General features: G+C 38.0%; 1 protein-coding gene across 2 annotated transcripts in view; it reads right to left on the reverse strand.

The window, feature by feature from the left end:
* The window catches only part of LOC139954124 (uncharacterized), a 40,997-nt gene that overhangs the window by 4,801 nt on the left and 17,919 nt on the right, over positions 1-18,277 (reverse strand). For both annotated transcript variants that reach the window (XR_011788052.1, XM_071953792.1), the window contains exons 5-15: positions 16,574-16,712; positions 14,927-14,992; positions 13,045-13,220; positions 11,889-11,984; positions 11,175-11,268; positions 9,395-9,520; positions 8,788-8,931; positions 6,294-6,449; positions 2,789-2,926; positions 1,571-1,654; positions 712-873 (exon numbers count right to left, since the gene is read on the reverse strand). Coding sequence is in view for 1 of the 2 variants with exons in the window: in XM_071953792.1 (XP_071809893.1) it covers positions 712-873; positions 1,571-1,654; positions 2,789-2,926; positions 6,294-6,449; positions 8,788-8,931; positions 9,395-9,520; positions 11,175-11,268; positions 11,889-11,984; positions 13,045-13,220; positions 14,927-14,992; positions 16,574-16,712 (1,381 nt within the window). In the remaining variant the exon portion in view is untranslated. The remainder of the gene's footprint in view (positions 1-711; positions 874-1,570; positions 1,655-2,788; positions 2,927-6,293; positions 6,450-8,787; positions 8,932-9,394; positions 9,521-11,174; positions 11,269-11,888; positions 11,985-13,044; positions 13,221-14,926; positions 14,993-16,573; positions 16,713-18,277) is intronic.

Raw genomic sequence — 18,277 nt, forward strand, 5'->3', positions numbered from 1 at the left:
CATCTTTATTTGTTTAACAAACTGCAAGGATGCCTCATAAATGAATTTAATCACTGTATGGGGCTATAATCCACTTCTCTTCTCTTCCACAATATTCAATAAGTGTTGTGGATACATTGCTGATGAAGACCAGATTTTTGGTGTTGTGATCAAAATTTTAACATTAAACTGTAAGATCTAATCTTTTTTTTTTTTTAAATGTATGCCCCAAAAAACTATAGGGTAGTCAGAAGGTATTCAACATTCAAATGCACAATCCCCACCCCTCTTCCCTTGCATCCACATTCTAGGTTTACTTATAATCCCAAAAGAGCAAATATTACTTCTTTATCTCAGGCTGTGTTCAAATTGGCATCTGTGACTATGGCTTGGTCACCATGGTGACATGCAGTAAAGCCTATTGGATGCCCATAGTAACAGCCACAGTCGACAACTGAGACTTAGAGACTTAGTTTAGTGACTTTGACTTCTGTTCAATTTTTTATTTTTCTTCATTATTTTCTCCACACTATGCAAATTATCTCCACACTAAGCAAGCACGCATTCACCTTTATATAGAGCAATACATGAAAGAAGTCTAAAAAAGAAAGAGTATGAGGCCCTCAAAAAGCATTGCTGGGCTATTAGGGACCCCCATACAGGAAAACATTGGAGAACAAAAATTTAAGACTTTGGGGTAGAAGAGGAAAAAACCAAGATGGCTGACTTTACCCATTAGTGCAATGTCATTCGAGGGAGTTTCCACATCACACATACATTCTGCCTCCAGGAACTTGACAAACGTCTGCACGGCGTGTTCATGAAGTGGGTCATCGTTGGAGTACAACAGCAGCGTCTTGACTCGCTTTGAGGGTTGAATTATTTCAATTCTCTCTGGATAAAAGATGAGTGAAAGGCCATTCAGAAAAGTCGATGTTAAAAAAAATATTCAAAATTGTTTTGAAGTACAAAGTAGTGCATCAAGTTAAATCAAGGATCCAACATCAGTCGTTGTCTGCTTTGCAGTTACACTTTGTGCATACTAATTAATTTTACATAGAGTACCGTCAGTTGCATTGAAGTGTTATTAGCACCCGCACACGTATGGCTTTTGAACACCTCCAACAGCGGCGGAACTAGGGGGGGGGGGTGGCCCCCACCTAACGGTCGAAATACATTAATTGATTTTACATTGAGTACTGTCAGTTGCATTAAGTGTTATAAGCACCCGCACACGTATGGCTTTTGAACACCTCCTACAGCGGCGGAACTAGGGGGGGGGTGGCCCCCACCTAACGGTCGAAATACATTAATTGATTTTACATTGAGTACTGTCAGTTGCATTAAGTGTTATAAGCACCCGCATGTGTGTGCCAACACACGTATGGGGGGGGTTGCCCCCCACTTTTGAAAAGTGTAGACATTGCTGTACATCTTATAACCTCACTGTCGAAATACATAATACATTGTTCAAACTTTGCATTATTTTTTTTTTAAATAAATTAAGAACTATGACAAATATTAAATGAAAAGGAGCTTTGTAAGAGGAACATAAAGTAAATAAGAAACGTTGACTAGCCACTTCTTTTACCTCGTGAGTTATTTGGCGTGCCAATTGGAACGTTATCCACGCTTTGGGTCGGAGAAATGTCTTGTACCATTATGCCTTCTTCACCTAAAAACAAAGAACAGAAAGATTGAGAGAAGTTTGTCTTGAAGTTAAAGGGAGAGGCAACAATGGAGCTTTTGAAACTTTGCATGGTGGGAGTATATTTAGGTGAGGCTGTGGTAGCACCTCGTGTAAATCTCTTTTTTTTAGTAATGTTGGTTCCTTGTGGAAAAGTAAGAACATTCAAGTACAAGGGCTGACCTAACACACATAAATACATTTCAGGTTATTTAATCACAATTGTTCTTAATTTGTTCAAGGGCAAAACAAAAATCAGAAATCGGACTAAAGTAGGAAGAATATACATTTATTTAAAAAAATATTTGTTTACATTTAGTTCATGTCAACATCAATCAATACATTGTGATAACATTGTTCAGCAAACACATAATAACTTGTACTAAAACTTAATCCAGTTAATGAACAATAAATGGAAAACAGTTTGACATTAACATGTATTCATAAATACCTCAGACAGTTTCGCTATTCCTATTGGTGGAGAGCGCGTTACGTGGGTGTGTATAAACCTTTGTTTATGACCAGTAAAAAATGTTGAAACATGGGCGTGACACGCAAGCTTGCACCTGTGATTATAAGACAGTTTCTTCATTCCTATTGGTCGAGAGCAACAGCCGGGACAGTTGTGCCACATCACGCCATATGCGCGACGCACACAGCATTCCCTTATAAGGAGTTGTTTACCCGAGGGCGTCAGAGGGTCTTACCATTTCATAGCTGGAGGGGTGTTGTGTTGAAAGAAATCATTGAACAATTATAATTTTTGCATTTATTTTACTTTTTGACCAAAAGTTTTGATGTTTTTTGACCGAAAAGGTATTTATGAATGAGAATCAAAGTGTGTTGAATCGGTTTTCAACTAGTGGTTTAAACCCGCCGAGGCCTGGTTCTTGATAATTTACGTCGACTTCGTCTCGGTAAAATTATCAAGAACCAGGTTGGGATTAAACCACTTTTTGAAAATCTTTTCACCACACATTGATTCCCTTAGGAAAAAAGAAGAAACAAAAGCCTGGTACTTATTGGTTGAAACATATTCTTTAAAAATCCTTGGGTAAAGCAGCCAATAGGCCTGGGGAAAGTCCAGGGCTGGTCGGGAGAAAATATCCGATAATAACAAACCTTTTCTGCATTTGTGTAAAGCTTGATAGACCAGGCTCCCTGGTTCTCTATAACATTTCCATACCACTAACACCTGGATCAAAATCACCACCACCAGAAGGCTCATGAAAATCACGACCACTAAGGTTTTTGTTGACACTGCAATCAAATGATAAAAAAAAAATATATATATATATATATATATAAACGTTTCCACAGTAAGAGAGCCAGCATTGCTCCTCCTACTGTTAGGTCGCCAGAGACCAATACTGTAGTTAACCTGTCTGACATGGTCCTTACTGACCCACAGGTTAAACTCCTCTCAAGGGGTCTTAAGTTTTTTTGCCCCACACCCAGAGAACCTAACCAACTTCTTTTCCAACAGGACATGGCCCAATTCAATCGTAGGTTACGCCTACGTGAATACTTTCATGTAGAGCCCTCCATGGATGACGAGTCATCTGTGGAGACCCAACCCATTCCCCGCAACCGCTTCAGGGAAAAGAGTACTTGATGGGTACCCCCTAAGAACCGAGATGTGTCTCTAGAGACATACATCAATTCGGTTAACTCCGAGGTTCTTAAGGCCCCCAGTACCCCTACTCCCAATAACCTCCCCCAAGATGAGCAGCACGCCCTTACACAACTCCGCCAATCACCAGACATAGTGATTAAACGGGCTGACAAGGGGTCCGCAGTTGTAGTCATGAACACATATGACTACATTGGTGAGGGCCTTAGACAGCTCAGTAACACTGATCATTACATTGAATGTGCTTCTGATCCCACTGAATCTTTCTCCCAAGATATCAGTGACACCCTGGTTAGGATTTATAACGCCAATGGTATTGAGAAAGATACATTTAACTATCTCCTCCCACATGACCCCCGTACAGCAAGGTTTTACCTTCTACCCAAGATACATAAGCCCAATAACCCGGGGAGACCTATTGTATCTGGGAATGGTAGCCCCACAGAGCGCATTTCTGAGTTTGTCGATAGCTTCCTCAAACCCTTAGTCTGCCGTATTCCTTCCTTCATCAAGGATACCAAAGACTTTCTCCACAAACTAGATGAGGTCAAGCACCAAATACCTGACTCTGCTATTTTGGTTACTTTTGATGTTTCATCACTGTATACTAACATACCCCATCATGAAGGCATGAGTGCATGTGTCTCTGCCCTCAATGCTAGTAATCAGTCCCGCCCCTCAGTGAGTCATATTAAGGAACTCATGAGCCACATTCTAATGAAGAATAATTTCACATTTTCTGACAGGCATTTTTACAGGTACAGGGTACTGCCATGGGTACCAAAATGGCACCCTCATATGCTAACCTATTCATGTCTCAGTTGGAGGACAGACTCCTGTCCTCCGCCCCCAACCGACCACTAGTTTGGTGGAGATTTATTGATGATATTTTCTCCATCTGGTGTGGTGACCAAGACAGCTTGGATGAGTTTATTAACCATATCAACTCATTTCACCCCACCATAAAGTTCACTCCGAACAATCTCTCACCAGTGTGAACTTTCTAGATGTGACAATAACCAAGTCTCCTAATGGCCTTGTCACAGATGTTTACAGTAAACCCACCGACACCCACCAGTACCTTCTCTCCAATAGCTGTCACCCTAGTCACTGTAAGAAGGCAATTGCTTACAGTCAGGCCTTACGTATCAGGCGTATCTGTTCCACAGATACCCTGTACAAGAGGCGCTCATCAGAGCTAAGGAAACACCTTGTATCTAGGGGACACAGCGGACGTAGGGTCCAACTTGCTATCAACAGGGCTCTCAACGTACCTCGTCATACTCTGTTGACTAACACGGGAGCTAAAAAAGCTCCGACCAATAGAGTTGCTTTGGTCACCACCTTCCACCCCAAACTACCCAAACTTCCCTCAATTCTCAATAATAACATGCCTATACTTCACTCCTCCAGCAGGTTACACTCAGCAATCCCTAAGGTTCCCATGGTTGCATTCCGCTGCCCTAAGAACCTTGGTGACATACTAGTCAGGGCCAAACTTCCCCCAGGTACAGTCCAAACACAACCCCCGACAGATATACTGGGCTGTCACAAATGTACCCGTTCCAAATGCAGAACGTGTCTGCACATTAAGCCCTCACTCAAGGTGAAGAGTCATACCACTGGCTCTTCATACAACATTAAGACCGACTCTGAATGTAGCACGTCTAATGCAGTCTATGTCATATCATGTAAGAGATGTGGGCTACAATGTGGGAGAGACTAAGACCAAACTTTGTCTTCGCTTTGCGAATCATGTCTCCTCCATAAAGACTAAGAAACCGTACCCAGTCTCTATCCACTTCAACAGCCCCAATCATAGTGTCATAGTGATGATGAACTTCTGGTGATTGAAGCTTGCAATGGTGATGACACACACCGCAAGAGTAGAGAATCACACTGGATTCACCAACTCAAGACAGTCAAACCCTTTGGAATTAACATAAACACTGGTGTTAAATAGCTTCTCATTACCCTCCACTTCACTTTGGCCTAAGAACTTATATGTTGTATATATTCTGTACATAAAGTATAAATTAATCTTGTTTAAAGTTGTTTTTATAAATTCATCACTGTAACTATCTGATGTAAGTAACCCCACCCCTTTTTTTCCACAGGTCCCTCATACCTATTTTTAAAATCATCATACCTTTGATCTTGCTATTCTTATTAATTGACCATTGTTAGTTGCATCATGATGCAACTTGCTCTCTAATCCTACCCTTTCATGTCTCCCTGCATTGTCGAACAATACATTTACCACTTTTATGGTCCAGTAACCCATCCTTTCATTCTAAACATCCTTTGTCCTCGCCACTTCACTCCTATTGGTTCATAGCCACCAATATTGTCTCTGAAATAGAAACTTTGATTGGCTGTTATTTTCCCGCTTCTTTCTGGATCCTTTCCTTAATCCCTTTCCCCCTCTCTTTTTCTATAAATGGATATGTATTTGTTTGTACTTGTTTTATGCCTCTGAAGAAGGTCCGGATTGGATCGAAAGCTAAGGCCATCTACCCTATTCATTATATATATATATATATATATATATAGGGTATAAAACCATTAGGGAAGCAGACAGGGTAAATTTAATCAGGCATGGTGTTTATTCCTTAGGAAAAGGAGGACAACTTAATTTGAGTTCTAGAGGCTTTATAGACATTTCTTGAGCACTTTTCAATATAAAATTTGCAAATTTTTTTATGAGGGTAAAAAATCAGAAAACAGAAAACAGTAGAAAAAATATCAGGCCTAATTAAAATTTTGAGGTAAACATAAACAATCAACTAGAAAGGGATTGGAAAACTCAACCAAAGAATATTGTAAGAAAACACCAGATATTTTTTTCCAGGGAAACTCCACACAGTCAGGTAGGGACTGAAAACCCATGAAATCCACAAATTGGTTCAAACTAGGCTAATATAAGTGGTAGGCGAGGAAAAATACTACGCCAACTCGACCGCTCTATCATTGGTATTTGGATAAGTTTTTTACCTTGGCACGTTTGTTCTGAGATATTGTACTCGTAGCCTGTGTCACAGGTGCAGATGTGTTTGACACTAACGCTATCGCCATTGGCTGCGTATTGGCATTCGCCGTGGTAACCGCATACATTATTTTCACTCCCCGAGTTCTGGTAGCACGGATCCTCTAAAAACACAAATGAAAATAGAGTTGCTAAGAAGATGTTGAAGAGGGGTTCCAGGAACAAACTTAGTTTTGTGATTCATCCAATTTCCAATAAAAATACTCTTTATATAAAAGTGAGAAAACACAAAACTCTAACCTCATGTTAAAATGGAGTAAAATGTCATTTTGTATGATACTCTTTCAGCCCAAAATGTTAAACATGATGTCATTAGACAGCAAAAACAAATGGGTCTGTACATTTCAAAGAGGGAATCTTGCACCAGTCAAAACTTCAAATTCATTGCTATATTGAATGAATATCAGCAAAATTCAGGAATGAATTGAACATTAGTTGTAGGTAAATGTACAGACAATGTACATGTGTTTGAAAGGTACGGCATTGAAAGGTTTTTGGATTTGGACAAAACTTGCCTTTGAAGGGTTTCAATAAACACTGACATTTTAAACCATTTTAACATTAGGTCAATTACAAATTTTACCCATTTTCATAAGGACTCAAACTCTTGTAAATTAGTAACAAAACTTAATTTGACTTTGGAGTCCTTCTTTAATAAAGATGATGGGAGAAGGATGGTCACAAATCAAGTTATACAAAGATAATCACGCAAGTCCATGCATGCCCTTATTGACTCCAGCCCGTAGTGTAAGATGTGCCCCTTTAACCCTATATGCACATTGCCACTTTCATTGTATTAAAACATGCCTGTCCTGTCTTCCATTGGGTGCGTTCGTTTAGCTTCCCTGGGTCGACCCCGGTGTGTAACCATTTTTTTTCCCAGGACAAACATGTGCAGATAATTACCCACGTTCGTCCTGGAAGAAAAAACCGCCACACACCGGGTCGACCCAGGGAAGCTAAACGAATGCACCCATTATGAGTGTCAAAAGGTAAACAAAGAAATTGTTTAGACTAGAATGGTGGAGGTTTATCACTTTAAAGTTGTAGGGAGTTAATTAGTAACGGTGCATGCAAAGTATTAGTAGTTATTATTATTTTTAATATCATTTATGATATACAAACATGTAGTGAATAAGTAAGACATTTAAAAGGAAAATTGTGGGCTGTTTGAGAAATCAAGAGGAATAGAAAGATGGGTTGGGGTGGGGTGTCAGTTTAGACTTCATCACTGCAGGACTAAATGAGGTTAGTAGCTAGAGTCCAAGTTATAAATAGCCCCACAATTACTTTAATCCATACAACACTGATATTCTTTTTAATTTATGCTAAAAAAATTCTGATATTAACTGTAGCTAAAAGGAACACGCCTTGGATTGGACGAGTTGGACTATACAAAGCGTTTGTAACCACTCTTGTTATAAAAGGCACATGATTGGAAAGATTTTTTAAAAGTAGAATACATTGATCCACAAAAGTTCGCCTCGAAATTGCGGTCGGCCATTTATGGGAGTCAAAATTTTGACTCCCATAAATGGCCCACCGTGTTAGTCGACGAGGTAAAAAGAAAACCACGTAATTTCAAGGCATATTTGTAATGATCATTGTATTCTACTTTTACAACATCTTTCTTACCATATGCATTTTATAACAAACGGTTAAAAACGCATTTTTAAAGACCAACTCGACCGATCCTAGGCAACGTGTTCCTTTAAAATTTAAAGTTTTTTGAAGCATGCATGCAAAGGAGACCTTGACAAGTATGTCTGTCTTCCATATAGCCCTGCTGACACTCGCAGGAAAAGTCCATTTCAATAAGGGGGGACGATGAGTTCTGAAGATGGCATGTTCCATTACCACAGGGGTTTAGAACACACGGATCAACTGAAAAAGAGTTGAACATTAACTTTTTTAATGTTAAGTGACAAAAGTCAATATACAATAAGTTTTGTTGTTCTCTGTACTAAATTGATTTAACTTGTATGGATGAGTATAAATAATAATAAGAACAACTCCAAAACAAAAACAAACAAACAAACAAACAAAAACCGAAACACCACAACAATCAAACAATCAAAACAAAGTAATGTCTTTGTTGCCCCAACTTGCCCCGCCCTACCCCAATATGAAAATGTCTAGTTACACCAATGTGTACTTTAAGGTTCATGAATGTTCAATTCAATTCAAACTCACATTTATTTCCATACTTCATGAAAATTTCAAAACACTCCATAGCCAAACAATCTTTTTTTTTTACGAAAGACTCTTTTTACAAGTCATGAACATAATTAAGTATGGAGGCATTATCTAGAAGTCGCGGCTTGTGGCGAGATGCCTGATGGACAGACAAACATAACACAAACAGAAACAAGTAAACACCGACAGACAAGTAGACTAAAGACTTTCATTGGTTGAAATGCTCGTCTTTTCTGAGATAGTCACCTTTGCAAGTTCCATCCATATCTTTGTATCCATAGCTACAGTTACAGAAGTAGCCATCTTGGGTGGGGTTTATGATGCAGGTCCCTACGCCGCATGGGTTATAGGGTTTTTGAGTAGCACTGTCCAATGGGCTGCATGGGTTTTCTGGAAAGAAAAACACAAGATTTGTCTCTGATCTGAAAACATCCAAGTAATAATTTTTATTAGTTATCAGATTGTTTGGTAATTTAAAGTTATGTGTTGTTCTGATATTAAGCATATGGGTTTTCAAGCTCAATGTTGTGCATTCGTGCTTTAAAGTCTCTTAATTTTGCTGATCTTTTAGGAATTTTATACGAATCTGTGAATATGCTCTGATGAATATGCTTAATTGCAATCACTTTAAAGTTCTACAATTGCTTTCTTTTGCTGATTTTTAAGGAACTTTATTAGATGTTGTAATTGTGCTTTTGATTCAATTGCAATTGCTTAGTGGTTAAAAATCTCTTTCTTTTGCTGATCTTTGAGAAGTTTATCTGTGTTTGTAAATGTGCTACAGGTAGACTTAAGCCTAAAAGTTTGTCTTTGATTTTAACAGACTTCGCAAATCGACTACAGCTGGACTTACTGATGCAACGGCCATTGTCATCTTCCATGTAGCCTGGCTTACATACACAGATAGCTTCACTTCCAACCGGCTTGCAATCGTGCACTGAATCAGAGCAGTGCGTCGGACCACTCAAACAAGGATTCTCTGATGAACCACAAAGAAATCTCAAACAATTATAAAATACAGTTGTTCATGCTGATTAAAGACACTGACACTATTTGTAATTGTCAAAGACCATTCTTCTCACTTGGTGTGTTTGTCAACACATGCATAAAATAACAAACCTGTGACAATTTGAGCTCAATTGGTCGTCGAAGTTGCGAGAGAATAATGGAAGAACAAACTCTCTTGTTGCACAAGTTGTGTGCTTTCAGATGCTTGATTTTGGGACCTTGAAATCTAATTCTGAGGTCTCGAAATCAAATTCAAATATTTTAGAGAGAAGTTGTATTTCTTTCTCAAAAACTATGTTACTGCAGAGGGAGCCGTTTCTCACAACATTTTAAACTATCAGCAGCTCTCCATTGATCATTAATAAGTAAGTTTTTATAATAACAATTATTTTAGTGATTACCGATAGTGTCCAGTGCCTTTAACTTGTTTACACTAAATTGGAATTTTGTAGATGTTGTTTGAAGAACACTATTTACTCTGCAGTAGTAGAGAAATTTCCTGAATGTGGAAAAAAAATCACACGCAACTTACTGCAGTTCTAGCGCAGTGTCTTATCGACTAGACCACTGAGATTGCCCAGTAGGTAGAGACACTGCTCTAGAATTGCAAAGGTTGTGGGTTCGAATCACACGTGAGTAATTTGCCTGTGATTTTTTTTCCACAGAACTCGGGGGAAAGTACTGAGTATACGGTGCTTACATCGGTGTACGAGTAAAACCAAAATTAATATTCTTTATTCCCGATGCAAGTTTAACAACTACTATTAAAAAGTTTGAGTACATAGCCTCTCATATAGAGCTCAAACCCATCACTCAGTGACGACACTAATGGCACTCCCAGATCTCTAACCCTGTGTACTAGGCCATTTATTTTATTCCTTATTCCACCTCAGCTCCCAATTGGGAGTATAGCTAAATAAGTAGCGCAAAAAGCTAAATCAATCACAAGAACCATCATCCCAGAGTTGTTCTCATCTTAAATTTTTCTTCTTGAAATCCATCAAGAGTGGCTTTTAGTCAGGGCAAACATGCATAAACAAATATTCATAAATACCTCAGACGGTTTCACTATTCCTATTGGTGGAGAGCGCGTCACGTGGGTGTGTATAAACCTTTGTTTATGACCAGTAAAAAGTGTTGAAACATTTGCGTGACACGCGACCTTGCACCTGTTCTTATAAGACAGTTTCTTCATTCCTATTGGTCGAGAGCAACGGCTGAAACAGTTGGGCCACATCACGCGATACGCGCGACGCACACAGCATTCCCTTATAAGGAGTTGTTTACCCGAGGGTGGCGGAGGGCTTTACCATTTCATAGCTGGAGGGGTGTTGTGTTGAAAGAAATCATTGAACAATTATAACTTTTGCATTTATTTTACATTTTGACCAAAAAGTGTTGATGTTTTTGACCGAAAAGGTAATTATGAATGGGAATCAAAGTGTGTTGAATCGGTTTTCAACTAGTGGTTTAAACCTGCCGAGGCTTCGTTTCGGTAAAATTATTTAGAACCAGGCCTCGTTGGGATTAAACCACTAGTTGAAAACCTCTTCACCACACATTGATTCCCTTAATTTACGAGATTTAAATTTGGTTAAAGATATGCATTGTTTTAAAAAACTTACCAATAATTTTGAATTCAGCAGACAGGGTAATGCTGCACATTCTGTCTTGACCATCTTTAGTGAAACATGTATTGAGGTCCGGTTGTGGAGTGATCTTTGTGCATAGAAAAATCAGAAAATCAAAAAAGTTGTGCTTAAAACAATCCTGATTGTGACAATATCTATCCCCTAACAGCGATTTTGCATGTTAGTCAAAATGTAGAGGATAATTTTCAGCTTTCATTTTAGTGCCGTCACCACAATAAAAGAGATAATTTATTCAACAGACATCATCCTTATAACAGACCTACACAGACCTTATGTTAAGCCTGTAGCAATCGGGCGGTCAGCAAAAGTATGTATGTCCCAATGTTGACAGCTAACGTTGGTCCAACAAAACTGTTTTGTTGGCAGAATGTGAGGCTCAACATTGGCCCAATAATCAACTGTGTTGGCCCATTATTTGGTTCAATGTTTTAACATACTTGGGCCAGACATTTGACCAATATTGAGTCAACTTTTACATTGAACCAACCATGGAGGAAAGCTTGACCCAGCATAAGGTTAACGAGCAAATGTCTGTTGGGCCAATGCTGACAGCCAATGTTGGTCGAATGAAAGTGTTTAAGGCCTTCCTAACTTAGGACTGGCCTTAAGTTTTGTATATCTCCTAGGACTAGTCTTAAGTTAGGACTAGTCCCAACTCTTTTTGAAATCGACCCCTTGAATACTTACCTTTACTAATCTCTGACCAGGTCCTGTGTTTAAGTTCACCCTGATAAAAGTGATTTGTCTTCCATACTTGAAAGTCTGATAGTAAGACATGTTTTTCTGGAAAAAAAAGAGAAGGGAAAAGTTATTTTTAGAGCTTGATGTCACAAAGCACTACTCTCTAAATGTAAAAGAGGGAAAAACACCACACTTTACGTTTCGAGTTGTCCCTCGTATGGCTCTTTAAAAAGAGTGGTGGTTATTTCACTCTTTTAAAGGGGTTTCACTCCAGGACAGAGTGAAAAATCACTCAAAAAAGATGCAAACTTCAATCTAAAAGAGTGGAAGACCAATTGAAAAAGAGTTGTCCCTCATATAGCTCTTCAAAGAGTGCCTTTTCACTTTTTTGCATTTAGAGAGTAAGATTTGTCTTAATTTGAGTTAATATTATCATAGTGATTTGTATTGTGACATCACACTTTGCTTATACATGTAAGTAATTACGAAAACCTTACTCCAGACATTAAACTGTACAAGTTTGCAAAACTGTGTAACAGTTTCTAAAATTTTGTTAAAGTTCTTAAAATTGCTGAAGCTGTAAGAAGAAAACAGCAACAGTGTCACTGAGTCCATCTGTACAGTGTACATAAAAACAAACTGTTAAAGTTTGTAAAACTTTTTAAAAGTTTGTAAAACTTTGTAAAAGTTCTAAAAATGGCTGAAGCCAATAAGAAAAGAGTAGCAACAGTGTCACTAAGTCCCTTTGTACAGTGTACATAAAAACAAAGAGTCAATCTGGGATCAAACTGTAAAAGTTTTTTTTTTTTTAAGTTTGGAAAATAAGAAAAGAGTAGCAACAGTGTCCCTGAGTCCCTCTGTACAGTGTACATAAAAACAAGGTGTCAATCTGGGATCAAACTGTAAAAGTTTGGATAACTTAGTAAAACTTTTTAAAAGTTTAGAAAACGTTGTAAAAGTTCTAAAAATGGCTGAAGCCAATAAGAAAAGAGTAGCAACAGTGTCACTAAGTCCCCCTCTGTACAGTGTACATAAAAACAAGGTGTCGATTTGGGATCAAACTGTAAAAGTTTGAAAAACTTTGTAAAACTTTTTAAAAGTTTGGGGAAAAAAAGAGAGTAGCAATAGTGTCCCTGAGTCCCAGTGTACATAAAACACTTACAACGTCAAAATCTGTGAAACCGCTTGGACGGCCGCTGTTGTGATCAGTAACAGTAGGGACTGATATACGGAATGTGTTAAATCCACACTCTTCGGGTCCGAGCTCCACTTCAACAGATAGGTCAAGATACTCGCTAGATACAAGCAGATACTGTGGCTTCCAGTGAGCACACAACTCTAAAGAATGTAAAAAAGGATAAAGTTACTATAGGTTTTCTCGGTCAAATTCGGCAAATCAGCAGTCAATTTCATTTTCGTGCGTTCGAATTAAAGCTGTTTTGCCTCTCCAGTTGTTACTTCGTTTCAAATTCAGAATTCAGCCATTCAATTTCGTTTGGAGTCGAGTCAAATTCCTTTAGCACTCTGTTAAATTTAGCCTAACGTCATTCTTTTTCGTGACACACACGCCTCAAGAAGCGTCTGCGAATTTGAATGCTGCTTTGGTGAATTGTTAAATTTAATGGCTATTTTGTTAAGTTAAATGACGCAACATTACATTTGACTAATCATAAAACGAAATCGAATGACCTTTTCAGATGCATTTCGTGCGAAATAGAATAGCTTGGAGGTTAAATTGGCTGCTCATTTTCCGAAATTGACCGAGAAAACCTATATTACTATCATTTATTTGTCAAATAATAAACCACACTGGAAAGCTCACTAGACAGCTTATTTATAGTTGGTAGAGCGCCAGCACTTTAATCCGGAGGTCGTTGGTTCAAATCCCGTTATAGTAAATTTGTCTTTGTTCAACTCCAAATTATTATTTTTTTGAAAACAACACATTTTTTAAAGAAAGAAAGAAACTCGAGGCAAACTGAAGAACTCCAAAACCAAAACAGAACAACAAAACAAGAAATATAGGCCTAGCCCAAGAAACATACAGATTGGTATGTAATTGGTATGAACAACAAGGATGATGTGAGAGGGCAACTAGATGAGCATAGAGAACAGCAGAATTATTATCATGGGGAAAAAGATAAGTTTTTTATGAAGGAAAACACGCAATAATGAAAATTAAATCTGGAAAAGAACAACAAAAAAACTGCCCAGCTAAAACAACTGCACTACCACAGGGTCGGGGACAACAAAGGTAAAATAAATTTCTGTTGCTCACAACATTCAGTATTCATTTTAATTTTCAATGGGTAATGTCATTAAACGTTGCCTTAGATTGGACCAGTTGGTTTATAAAAAACATTTGTAACCGTTTGTTATAAAAAAACATATGATTTATAGAAAGATGTTTTATTTGCCTTGAAATTGCATTGTTTTCCTTTTCCTTTGCGAAATACACGGTCAGCCATTTATGGGAGTCAAAAAATGGCCAATCGTGTTAGTCGACGAGGTAAAAGGGAACCGTGCAATTTCGAGGCATGTTTGTGTGGATCATTGTATTCTACTTTTACAACATCTTTCTACCCACATGCATTTTATAACAAACGGTTACAAACGCTTTCCGAAGACCAACTCGACCAATTCCAAGGCAACGTGTTCACTTAAAGACAATGGACACTTTTGTTACTATTGGTACAAAGACCAGTCTTCTCACTTGGTGTATCTCAACATTATGCATAAAATAACAGACCTGTGAAGTTTGAGCTCAATTGGTTGTCAAAGTTGCGAGATAATAATGAAAGAAAAAACACCCTTGTCACACAAAGTTATGTGCTTTCAGATGCTTGATTTCGAGACCTCAAAATCTACTTCTGCGGTCTTGAAATGAAATTCGTGGAAAACAACTTCTTTCTCGAAAACTACTTCACTTCAGAGGGAGCCAATAGTGTCCACTGCTTTTAATGCATTTTTCAAAGAATTTAAATCATTTACAAAGAACAATCATATAAATAAATTGTTTAATCCTTTGATCTTTTTGTCCTTACCATTGTCTCGCAGAACACCTTCAGATTTGTCGATGCACAGATAGTCGTTTGGAATGTAATAGCATGCTGTGAAGAGACAGAACAAATCCATTTAAAATCATTTCACATCAATGTACATGATTTTAGTGATTTGACAATATAAAAACCTTCCTATAACCTTCTTATAAAGATTTAGCCACAGACATGATCTTAAAAGAATGATTGACATCCATTTTGCTGGTGGAAGGATTCTTACCTTAATCCCCTCTTCATATTTAATGCCCCCAACAACAGTGGTTTAATTTTTTCCCCACTAAAAACTGTTTTGTGATAAAGACTGGAAAAAGTGTTTTATTTTTCATCCTTGAAGGTGTGTTAACATCTGCTCCTTTAGATGGGCTCATAGTTCTAAGTTGAATCGGCATAAATGGTTAAACAGAAGTCACAAGTCCCATTTCACTGTTTAGGAAACATGACTAAAAAGCACTGCTGCATGATTAGTAATTGTCAAAGACCAGTTCAAATTGTCAAAGACCAGACCAATGCTTCTTTTCAGAACCACCCCAACTCATTTAGAGATAGTCATTACATGGTGTTACCGCAAACCTTTCCATATCGTATTTCCACCATGCAAAGTTTCAAGTCCTACTTACCAGCATTCTCACTTGCTGTATCCCAAACATTTACATAAAATAACAAACCCGGGAAAATATGAGCTCAATTGGTCATCAAAGTTGCAAGAAAATAATGACAGAAAAAAACATCCTTGTTGCACAACTTTGTGTGCTTTCAGATGCATAACAAATGGCTTAATTGGTTATCAAAGTTGCAAGAAAATAATGACAGAAAAAACATCCTTGTTACACAACTTTGTGTACTTTCAGATGCATAACAAATGGCTTAAGCCTGAAGTCATTTAAAATTTGAGTGGGAAATTACCTTTTTCTCAAAAACTACTTTACTTCAGAGGGAGCCGTTTCTCACAATATTTTATATTATAACACCCCTTGCAAGTATTCTGCCTGCTCATTGGTTTAGAGCGCGTCACATGACATGTCTTAGTTTTGCTAGACGACGGCCGTGTGATAGTGCGTCGGTTTGCCATGCGCTAGTCCAAAGACTAGCACACGGCGCCGTGCGCTAGTCCGACAGACTAGCACACGGTGTGCAGTACCCAGACGTCCGTTGCGTGTACGAGGATGATAAATTAATAGTCTGTAACCATTTCGGATTGCACGACACTACATGCAACACAGTAAGTAAAAGTGTTTTCAATCTGTATTCGCGTCGTCCGTGGATTGTAGCATTCAGGTCTGTAACTTAATAATAATAGTACAGTGCTTAGAAATGTTTGGGGTGTTATAAAACAAATATTGACTGCTTTTACTCGTGCAATGGTTAAAAACTATGACTCCCTCGGTGATCCCCGGAGCGTTCTATTTTCCCTCGGCTTCGCCTCGGGAAAATAGAACACTCCGGGGATCACCTCGGGAGTCATAGTTTTAACCATAGCACTCGAAGCAGTCAATATTTGTATACTATCAACAGCTCTCCATTCCTTGTTGCCATGTAAGTTTTTATGCTAACAACTATTTCAAGTAATTACCAATAGTGTCCAGTGCCTTTACTTGCACAACTCCAGGGAGTTTGAACTACACTCATACTCACATTGTGTTCTGTATCTCATTGTCACTGCAGTATCTCTTGGATCGTCACCATTTATATCAATCACAGGCAGAGTTCTTATTGTATACTCATATTCCATGCCGGGCTTCTGACCCCGAAAACAGTCAAAAAACAACTTCAACTGTGGGGAAAAAACAAAAGTTATTTTAATAATTTGGGGTTGAGCAAAGAAAAAATAGTGGCCTCAAACCTGTAACCTCAGGATTATAGTACCAGCGCTATACCATTTGAGCTATTATAGTTGATATCTTTGTTCAGGGTGTTATTCAAAGCCATTCAACTAGTAACTATAATATATGTAGAGTCACACCGAAACAACATGGGAAGCAGCAGTAGCAGGATCACCTTAAGGGAATGCAACTTTTTATTTTAGATATCAAGTATAAATCACAAGGAACCTGACTTGGGAAATTAAAACAAAATATTTGGTTGAATAATAATAGTAAAAAACTGGGACTGAAAACACGATCCAGGCAGGGAAAGAAACCACAGAGTCATCTATATCCCTAAGAATGATATCATAATACAGGAACTGGACAAGAATAGTTTCATTTTGTGTATTCGGTCTTTTATTGACTCATTCATTTTCTGCCATTGCAGCGTGTTCTAAAATGAAATAACTAAAGTAGAATAAGTCTTTCCTCCGAAATACAACAATTTATACCCCACTGTAGACTGGTGTCCTGCTTATTTTGCTCATTAAAACAATTTTCTTTTCTTAGCACTATTTCCAGGTTCAGCAATTCTATGAAATCAGGCCCTGGATTCCGAGATGTTTTTACAAAAATGCTGTATTATTTTTTTGGTTGAAACAAGACATTAAAATGAAAAAGGGCACAAAGGTTGGCTATTGAATGGTATTGATTTCATCTAAATTATTCCTTACAGGATCAAGGTCAAAAACCACCATGGTGACGTGACGGGGTGCACTTTAACAATGTTGCGGTCCCACGGAATGAGCTTCATACAAATCATTTGAATACAGAGTGTGTAACAGCTTTCTGCTTTCACCCATACACTCTCGCTTTATATGACATGTGTAGAACAAAGAACCATCCCTACAGCTTTATTCCCACGTACTGAATCTGATGAGGTAGTTGTTGCTATAAAAGCTGAAAATGCATTTTTTTTAAATGTATTTAGTTACAGGGAAGGTACACCTTTGGTAATTGTCAAAGACCAGTCTTCTCACTTGGTGTATCCCAACATAAGTGGGGAAAAAACGAGCCTGTGAAAAATTGAGCTCAATTGGTCATCGAAGTTGCGAGAAAATGATGAGAGAAAAAACACCCTTGTTGGACAAATTTGTGTTCTTTCAGATAGGAATAAAAGACTTCTGGCTAGAAGTCTTTTATTATTTTAGTGAGAAATTGCCTCTTTCTCAAAATCAGATGTAGCCGTTTCTCACAATGTTTTATACTATCAACAGTTTTCCAATGCATGTTACCAAGTTAGTTTTTAAGTTCATATTTGTTTTGAGTAATTACCAAACGCGTACCTTCCCTTTAAGTGTTACCATTACCTTCCGTGTTTTATCAATCAGACTAACGCAGCAAATTTTGTTTAGTATTGCGTCTCTTTAAAACTTGTGCATGTTGCATGTTTCCCTCCACCCCGCATTCTAGACTGTTTTATAAGGTACTAGCAATATCTACCTTCAGCTCCCCTAGGATATTTTCATCTTAA

This window comes from Asterias amurensis, chromosome 2, assembly GCF_032118995.1.
Source record: "Asterias amurensis chromosome 2, ASM3211899v1".
In the NCBI taxonomy this organism is placed as follows: Eukaryota; Metazoa; Echinodermata; class Asteroidea; order Forcipulatida; family Asteriidae; genus Asterias; species Asterias amurensis.